The sequence below is a fragment of the Fragaria vesca genome, linkage group LG3, assembly GCF_000184155.1.
Source record: "Fragaria vesca subsp. vesca linkage group LG3, FraVesHawaii_1.0, whole genome shotgun sequence".
In the NCBI taxonomy this organism is placed as follows: domain Eukaryota; kingdom Viridiplantae; phylum Streptophyta; class Magnoliopsida; order Rosales; family Rosaceae; genus Fragaria; species Fragaria vesca.
In genome coordinates, this window is record NC_020493.1 from 13946711 (window position 1) to 13957192 (window position 10482).

At 36.8% G+C, this 10482-nt stretch overlaps 1 protein-coding gene across 1 annotated transcript; it reads left to right on the plus strand.

Moving 5' to 3' along the window:
* The first annotated feature begins 7336 nt into the window (after window positions 1–7336).
* LOC101291325 (putative receptor-like protein kinase At3g47110-like) lies at window positions 7337–8006 on the plus strand. Its single transcript, XM_004295751.1, has 2 exons — window positions 7337–7550; window positions 7657–8006. The coding sequence occupies exons 1-2, from the start codon at window positions 7337–7339 to the stop codon at window positions 8004–8006; spliced, it is 564 nt and encodes a 187-aa protein (XP_004295799.1).
* Window positions 8007–10482: the final 2476 nt, after the last annotated feature.

Consider the following 10482-nt stretch of genomic DNA (forward strand, 5'->3'; position numbering starts at 1 on the left):
CTTTTTTTGGTTACAAGTAATAGAGAGACATCATTTTGCTCTTCTATAGATTTCTATGGTTACTGGATGGAGGAGAAAATAAGAAGAACGAACTCAAAGAGGAGTCATAAAGGTATAATATAAGAGACTAACATGATCACACATGATACCATAAGAGCAATCAAGAGAACAACATAAAAGGACAGCCAGTAAACAAGATTCTAGCAAAACATGGTCTAAATAAAGCTACTGCACACTGATAACTAGAAGACATTTAGCTACATAACTGAATTCTTAATCAATACACAGGGCCACAATGAGGCTGCAGCAATACGAACTAATAAATGAATTCTTTTTTGGTTCTTTACTAATGACGAGAACAGCAAGCTGACACAAGTTCTTAAGGACTCTTTTGGTAATCACTCTACTTCAGTAAACTCCAGTAACTCCCTTCATCTTAATCAATACACATCCCTCATTTCATCCTACACAACACCAACTATTGTACACACTCATCGAAGCACCGTTTACTCAATCCTCTAACTCCTCCCCAAGAATCACAATCAATTTTATTTCCACAATCATAATTATTGAAATAGAACTAAACACTTATCAAAATCTCAAAATGTAATCAAACAGCAACCACCATTGAAAATGCACAATTAAGAAAACTGATTTAACATATCTTTGGACAATGGACTCCCCTAAAGTTACTGCCCATCTCGAATACAACCTAGACTGAAGACTTACATGCCATGGCACCCCTAAAGGCAGCTAAACTTATAAAACAGAACCACTAAAGAGCTGTAATTGTGAATCAAATATCAATAGTGTATGACATCTCTACAATGTTAAGAGACCTGATTTAACCATTTAAATGCATCTTCAAGCATATCCTATAGCTCCATGAAAGGAGTCTTGGGACTTGGTGGACCATAATGCATTGGTGAACAAATTCCAGTTTAGTCTGCTCAGCAAGTTTTAGGATTACACTACCTATGAAATGCAATTGAGTCTCCTCACTAATCTAAAATAGTTAATTGTCATGTTGATCCTCACAAAACTGACTGCAAAGAATGAAGTGATTTTGCTTGTACAAAATTAACCTATAACATACAACACATAATGCTAATAAATGTCCACATAAGTGCATAACATACAAATTGGTAGCTCATTGTTATATCAATCCTCACAAGACTAACTGCAAACAATCAACTTTGCATGTATGAAAAGCTAACTAGAACAAATTCTGCCCTGCATCACCATTACTATTTTACAGAAATCTTTCTAAATGCATTCCAAAGCACCAAGTGCTTCATACAATTAGGAATTCATATATATATGAGATTTAGTGACACTCAATTCGAGGTTCAAAGTAAAAAAGTAACTTTTTTACCTCGTTTTTCCAACTCAAACATGCGGTAGCCAGAAACTCCAACCTAGGATGACATATATAAAAATTAGTTCATAGAGATTAGGTAGAGTAATGATAACAACTTATTGAAGTAAATCTTCTGATACTTGGAAGTTGGAATTGATACCAATACCAACATGTACATATGAATCATCTAACCTGGTCTTCGGAAATCCTGGACATGTCATTTTGGTCTCAAGTCCTGGACATGTACGTATGGATGCATTTTGCAAGGGAAATAAGTTATGTTCCAACCCAAACTTCAATTCCTCTTTATTGCCATTCCCCACAACAACCATTTCAACACCTAAGGCACCAAACTATTAGTAGCCAATCTCTAACCCCAATTGTAATCAAAATCGAACATGCTCTAAGCCTTACCATGATTAATTCCTTGCATGACCAAATCAGCAGCTCTCTTCCTCTCCAAAACTTGTTGTTGTAGATCCCCAAATCTCATGCATATGCCCCAAAATCGACGAAGACACAGTACTCCACACCTCACAGATACCAAAACAGCTGATAATCCAGTTCAGTACAGAGGCTTCGACTAAGAAAAGGAAGACGGGGTTACCTATCAAATACTGAGAGCGGCGGAGCTAGGGTGGAGCCATGGCGGCTCTAATCGGAACTAGAGATCTGGACCGGCCTCGCCTCGCCGTGCACAGTTATAAAAGAGAGAAGAGAGATTGAATCATTTGAGAGATTGAATCGATTTGAGAGAAGAGTGAGAAAGCTAAGTGAGCGACAGAGTTGAGAGAGAGGGCGAGAGTCTCGATCTGTTTGAGAGTGAGAGTTGAGAGTCGATCTGTTTGGTGGGTTTAGGGTGAATGAATGCGAGGGAGAGAGAGACATCGATATGAATGCGAGAGAGTGAGAGTGTGAGACTAGCGTTTAGGGTTGGTGGGTATGTTATTAAATTTGTCTAACTTTTTCACACAACAGAATATATACTCGGAGGGAAACTTTGGAGCCAAAACTATTTTGACATAGCACACCAAATCGATAGAGGCAAACTTTGGAGCCAAAACGACTTTGGCATGCCACCAGATTTTCCAGTCACATAACAAAATGTTTTAAACTGTTGTATATATTTTCTAAACTTGCACTAGGTATTGCCTAGTATAAATTGTAACAACATCATACAACAAAAAAATAAAAGTCTATTGTCCAAACATTTTGCATCTTGCACGACTTTCAATTTGGTGATGGGGGAATCCTTCCGTCAAAATTTTCATAAACCATACAACATAAAATTAGCATCATTGTTGTGTTTTGAACTCTTGAAATATAACCTGACAATTTTGTGTCATCAAACAACAAAACTTTGTAACTTTACGTTATATATAACAGTTCACTTCATCAGACAAGTAAGGAAGCCTAAAAGATTGTCTGATGAGTGTTGTCTGATAACGTTTTTGTAGTAGTGTATTTTCATCAGGTTATTATCAAGTCATACATTACAGCCAAGTGACCTAGGTCACAATATCATACATTAAGTTACAGAGTCACTTGCAACTAAATATACAGATCATTATTTTGGAGGAATATTAGGGGATTTATTTTTGTCATTGAAGTAAACGTTTTGCAATTTTTATATCATTAATAGAGATATGTAAATGTAAACTGAAATCTTTCAAGATTTCTATGTCAAAAAGCTGATGAATATCCATTTACATTTGTCTATTACAGTGGGATATGATGTCACATGAGAAAGATACAAAGGAAATTGCTTATATCGCAACTGGGGATCATCCAGGAAATCGCGTTTCGATAATTGAAGTAGAAAATGTAAGTCCTTATTTATCCACTGGAGAAGGCCAATGTCCTTTTCTATCAGCAAGAGTGGGACTTGACAATTCTCAGTTTTCGTTCTTTTAACTTTGCAGGGAGCAACGAAGGAGATTGAAATATTCTACTTGCAGGAGAGTTACACAGACTCAAATGGCTCCTACGTAGTTTACGCACCAATTGACCAGTTCGCCATGTCTGCTCTGTTGGATGGCTCGAACCCCGATGAGTTTGCTATCCTTGCATCTGGGTTTTCCATCCTGCCTGATAGACCAATGGCCAATGATGAATCTGGTGGAAGTCTGCTGACTCTCGCTTTGCACATCACAGAAGAAGGAGCAACTGAGGACTTTATCCCTCCTCGTACTGTTCAAAATATACTCAACATTATTGCAGGAACTGTAGTCCAGATCACTGATGTACTATCAAATAATGGAGAAAATAGTGTTGAACCAGAGCAGTGAGTCAAGTTCCTTACTTCTGAGATGAACCTGTGTTGTAATTAAGATTCATTAGGTCTGCAGGAGGAATATAATGACTTTTCAATAGTGTATGTGATATCCAAATAAATTAGTGTGTGTGATGATGTGAACGCTGACACTAAACTTGTACTACATAACTAATCTAACAAGGTCCTCAAAATGAAAGTTATTGCGTTATTGTCTTGCTCAAGAGCTCAAGTTTTACAAATGAAAAAAAAAAAAAAAAAAAAAGTTTTAACAAATGGAAAGACTATAGAGTTCTTATAAAGTCACTAGGAAGAAAAGTTAAAGAAAATGCACCAAGATAAATGTAAAAACTTGAAGAATCAATCACAACCATAATAGAACACAAACCTCTGGTAAATCATAGATCCGATCATTAAGTTGGAGTAGTAATTTAACCCCACGATAGAACTATCTTTCTTCTCGTCTTCGTCTTCAGGTGGGGGAGAAATCTTAACCATATTTCTCTAAAAGCACCAGTCTCACTATAATTGACTAATTGGAGAAGGAAAACAAGTGATCTAATCAAATAATTGGTGTAGGAGCGATAAGAATGAGAAACGATATACATGACTAGTTTGCAGACATATCAAATAAACCGCTCTTCATGAGCATTATTTATAGTTGAAATAGAGGGTTCTCGAACGGTGTATAGAAAAAAAAAGATTGGCAGTTTCATCGGCGAAAATTTGGAAGACATGCAATGGCTGGTTTTGTAGCTTTTAGCTTAGTTAATCATATATTAAAGGAGAAATAGAAGCAATAGCTTAGATAAGTGCCAACTAGCATTTCCTGTAATGAACATGACATCTCTTTCCAACAAACTGAACAAAGTATTAGTAGAGGTTTCAAATTTCGAATATTCCTCATCCAAAGTTCTTTACTTACTTAATATATAACCTTTTAATTAGATAAGTTTTTCTCGTTAATTTTTTCTTTGCATCTTTCTTTATCTATCGAAGAAAACAAAACAAAGCAAAACTTTGAAAGGAGTCATCCTGCGGCATAGTTCCAAAACTCCCAATAAAGACCAACCGCCCTAAATAGTACTCTTCTACCGCATGAAGGGGCTCTTCATTAAAGACTTCACGATATGAACGAGCTAGGGAATAAAAACCGGTACCGGTAGGGAAGTCGACAATGAGGGAAATATGGATCCAGAACCACGTTGCTGCATGCATGGAAGAGATGATGAACAAGACCAGACTAGCTGGCATGGCTTCTTCTTGAATGTTCATGCAAAGACAAACCCAGAGTGAAACGGATGCTCAAATTAAGCTCATGAGTTGGGTATTCCTAATTTCCAGAGTCTATAACTGATTTTGTATGTATATCACAGAAGGAAAGAAAATTCTATGTGGTGATTTTGCTGGCTATTGTCCAGATATCTCACCCTCTTGTGGTGCTTTTACCGGCTTTTGTCCATATATTACACCCTCTTGTGGTGATTGTCCTGGCTATGTCCAGATCTAGATGGCCATGCTCCTCCTTTTACTTTGTTCTTTTTTCTTGTCAAAAACTTGTGAAATTTTCCAGACCTGAGATTATCATCCCCCATCACCCGTCCCACCTAATATCTCATACTGGGAAATTATTATTTGTACCCGGAACACCACCTATCTTATGTTCCCTTTTAATTTCATTACTCCAAGTGTTTTATCCTTATTTCTGATTGGTGTATTTAATTACTTTTTTTTTCCACCCCCTGCTGGTGAGAAATTTTTCAGTGTTACGAGAGGACCACATGGCAGTCTGACGTGATCCTACTTTCCAATCGAATTTAGACATGTAGATTTTCTTCACGAAAAATTATTTCAACTATTTTGTCAAAGACCATTGTAGGTTTTCTGTTGTTTTTTTAATACTAAACCCTAAGCCCTAAACCCCAAACCCTAAACCCTATACCCTAAACCCTAAACCTTATACCCTAAACTCTAACCCTAAACTTTAAACCATATACCCTAGACCCTAGTTTGAACTTGCTAAATACCCATGAATGTCATTTCACAAAAAATATAAAATATTTGTTTATATTTTAGTTGTAAAAAATCCACATGTCTAAATTTGATTGGAACGTAGGACCACGTCAGACTACTACGTGGTCCTCCCGTAACATTTAAAAATTTCTCTCTGCTGGTCCTTACGAGAAATTTTTCAGTGCTACGGGAGAACCACTTGGTTTGCCTAATGGTTCTCCCTAGCCAATAAGAAATCGCCACGTGGTTATTTTTTACACATCGTTGCATGGTTAAAATTTACTTCATTCAACTTAAGTAAAACCAACAAACGTCATCCAAAAAAAAAAACTCAGATCTCCATTTGGCATGCCATACATTGATTTGGCCATTTGGGGTTGAAGGTCGATCGAAGAGAGTAAGGGCCATTCTGGGTTTGGGGTTGAGTTATTGTGTTTATCATTACTTATTGTGTTGATCAAATGAGTGATATATCACAATCATTGTCAAAGCTGAAACATTGTGAAGGTCCTAGAGGGGGGGTGAATAGGCCCTGACAACTTTTTGCTCTATCTTGCACACAAGGATAGCAAAGATTGTGCTATCCTGTTTGCCAATCTTTGCTATGAGACTAAGTTGTGTAAATAAAAATGCAAGTATTGAGAGTAAAAGATATAACACCAGTACGTTTTTTATACGCAGAAACCCTGCAACCAGAGAGAAAAACTGCGTGCCTCTAACTCTTGAGAGACAAACTATATTCCACTATTGTAAAGACACTTCTTACAAGACTCACAACTCAGATGATGGCACAACACCTAACCATACTGCCTAGTCTAACTACTAACACTCAATTGAACTTGCTCTCTTGTCACTCAAGTGTTTTACACATAGCACGAATCTAAGCTTCTATGCAGAATTCAACTAACACATTTAGCTAATTCTCAAAGACAGCTTCGCCGGGGTTGTTGCATCACCTAGATAGATCTCAAGGTATGCAAATGCACAATGATATGAGTTTGAAAAGGTTTTGGTGCTCAGCTCTAAGATTGACAATCACAGGGAAGACTTAGAGATAAATGAGCAGTTAGCAAAATACTAAACTCAATGGAAGACAACAAACAAGACTATTTTCAACAACCAAAGAGCAAGAGAGGTGTTACTCTCTATTTATAGGCAAAGTGTACCGCTATGAGGAAGCAAGCATGTTAGCCACATCAACAAGGTTCTTTTGGACTCTAGTTGCTTGTCTGAAATACTAGGACAGATAAGACCCTAGGGATCCCTCCACTCACAAGACAAAAGCTGAGAATAGACTTTCCTAGGAAAGACTAAAGCCAAAAGGATAAGACAAATGGTTTTGGGAAAACTAGATCAGATTTAGTCAAGCATAAAGACTCTACAAAACCACTTTACCTAAGAGGACACTTAAGACAGCTGATAGGTTGGGCGGTGCATCACATGGGCAGTTGCTGACTTGGTTTGTGTATCATAAAACCCAGCTGGTCACCAAAGGCTCAAGTTATGTGGTCACGGGTTGGTTTGCCACACCACCCTAGACTAACTTCGAGCTCAAGTATGAATAGACTAATGGTTTGCTAAAAGGTATTTAAAATTCAAACACTTAAAAACTGAAACAAATACATTTGAATATGCACATGGTCAGACCCAGTAGATAGAATAGATACAACAGGGGTATCCGTCTAATCGGGATGACAAGCACGACTGCCATCTTAGTGAATGAATGTGAAACTCCAATAGTTCATTGTGATCTCAAGCCGAGCAATGTTCTTTTGGACCATGACTTGACTGGATATGTTGCTGATTTTGGATTAGCTAGAATCCTCTCAAGACTAGTTGATAATGTTTCAGCAAATCAATCAAGTTCTATTGGAATAAGAGGGACTGTTGGTTATGCTGCTCCAGGTATGTACTTATATGCTATTTTGTACTACTGTTTTTCTAGTATCTAGCTTGGTTGTTACAATAATGAGAGTTGTTTTTGCTAACAACCAGTGATGTTGAACCGCAGAGTATGGAATGGGAAGTGACGTTTCAACATATGGAGATGTCTACAGCTTCGGCATTCTCTTGTTAGAGATGTTTACCGGGAAGAGACCGACTGACCACATATTCGTGGACAGTTTGAACCTTCACAAGTGTGTGAAGGTGGCCATTGGGGAACGAGTTTCAGAGATTGCAAACTCAACACTTGTTCAAGAAGACAATCCGAGGCAGAGCACCAATGATGCTCATGAAGAATGGTTGAGTTCAATATTAGGTATTGGAATTGCATGCTCTGTGGAATCCTCAAAAGACCGAAAGAATATCGGTGATGTTGTGTCTGCACTAAAAAAGATTCGAGCAACTCTTATTAGATAGAAACTTTGTTATTGTTTTGTTATGGCTTTCACTGCCTGTCATGCTTTTATGTGTTGCGTGCTTTAATTTTCATGTTTTGTTGCTACTATATGCCTGAATAAAGTTATGTATACATTATGTTTAGTTCTCTATTTCTCTAGCTGTATCCTAATTCCTGTACCGTTTCAAGTTTGGTTGTTTGCTTTTATCTTCCTTTAGCTTTAGTTCAATTTCTAGGCCACTGATTCAAATGAATAATGCAATAAGAATAGCTTATATGAGGCACTGAATAATGCCTAAATCTAAAACAGCTAATGAGCTACAATATCAGTGTGTGAAAGATATGCATGGTTTTAGTAAGAGGGGTAAAATGAAGTATGTTTGCTCAAAATGATCAAGTTCAAGAAAGTCTGTTTCTTTTTCTTCCTTTCGATATACAAATCTTCCATAAAGATGATGACATAATGATACAGCAATATACCACGTACATTTCCATGAAAAAGAAAAGAAATTGTATGTTTTACCAAGACTGTTTTGGTTCCAGGAGACTTAACTTCTTAGCTAGATCAGCGCTTACAGCTTCAGCAAAATCCTGATCCTCAAAATATCACCTCAGCTACTCTTAGGCATATTGGTCAACTTCATTGGTTTGTGGCCATATTAGTTGCTCTTCTCCAAACTGCATGATACAACAAACAAATAGAAGAAATCTCAAAAATATATTCGTAGTGTGAGCTACATCTCAAAACGCTTCAAAAACATATATTTGGATGACTAACCGAGTATCAATTGTATCAAACATGTAGACAAGTATGCAAATGTACCAAAGACGAACTAAATGTTATAACGTGTCTATGATCAAACGATTCATTTATAGTTTTTAAAAAGAATGATCATAACGTAAAAGATTATATGTCACACTAAGACACTCGACCTTATACAATCGCCACATTAGTACCGTCAGTAACACTTATACTTATATGCTCAATCTTATGATTTGCTATAACTGTCGAATATTTGCAATTTTTTTCGATAAATTTCTAAGGAAGGTTCTACTTACACCTCCAAATTTGTTGTGTACATCTCCACAATTTTTAAATTTTTATTTGACTTTTTAACTCTTGTGAAAAGACTGCTAAAGACAAAACGTTAAATATAAAAGAGAAAAAAAAAAAAATAATTACTCCTCCTACCTCTACCAGACCAAGACTGAATCTCTTATGTTTTCTTTTCACTTTCAAACGTGCAATCTCCTATTGTTGAATGTGAGATATGAGGCAATAGATGATGTATATGATTGAGATTTCTAAGCCGAGAATGATTTCTAGTTACTTCTCCTAGTGTTCTGTTCTTGCTGCAAGTCTCTATAATACTTGATGTTTTGAAGATTATCTTGTGTGAAAAACACTGAACTAGAACAAACTAATAACAGAATTTGTCTAGAGTTTGCAAACTAAAAGCTTTACCTGGAAGGGAGTGAATTGACAGAGTCGAATCATTTCAACATCTTCACAATAGCATAGAGTAGCACAAACATTGACAACAAAATTTGTTTCTCAAAATGATAACCCCTGATGCAAGCCTTTGTTATGGATCTTCACATTCAAAGTTTCAAACCCAGGAACTGGCAAGTTAAGGCATTCTCTAGCTAGTTCCAGTTTTGTCATTCAATAGCTTCTCAGGGTACACCTCAAGACCACATGCCACAATCCCTATCTTGGACCATATAGGACAATTTCTTTGAGGACCCTGATAACGTCTAGCATCATTCTTCGTCAAGATGATTATTGTGACATTTTCAAGTGCAGAGTGCTCCTAGTGTTATTAACAGATGCTGAACCTTTTCAATCCAATTTGAACAGACACAGCAATGCAGCAAGCACATAAAGAATTGTAAATTGAGCAAATTAATGTACCTCGTAGAACTTTTCAATCCATTTCTCACAAGAAGCATATCGAGATTTCCGCCTCCAATTGTTCCCCATGAAATCTTCAGGTGATTTCAACGGAGTTCTGGTCAGTATAACCACAGCACCTGGAGGATATTTCTTGACAAGCTCATCTTCAACTTCACTAAGACCTAAAAGTAATACATCAGCCATTACTTTGCCAACAAGAATTTGAGTTGTTCAAATGTTGAGGCTAGTAACATCCACAATTGGTTTTTTTTTTTTTTTTTAAAGCAATGGAAATCATGAATTCTAATGAGAATGCTTACTCTTTGTGTTTTCGGAGGAACTGGATGATGATTCTGTAGATGGTAAAATTAAGCAACACGATATCATCATATAATATCCCAAATTCAAGAACGAATAGAACCATGTACACGATACTATATGAGAGAAATCATAGAGTACTAACCTTTGGAACGGCGACAGAAAAGTGAACCTGAATTGGAGCCGGAATCGGAACCGAAAAGCCCCATATGTACCCCTATAACCTGAATAACACGATTTAATAGTGGGAGCTTCTATTCATCCCTCACGTTTTAGCATTT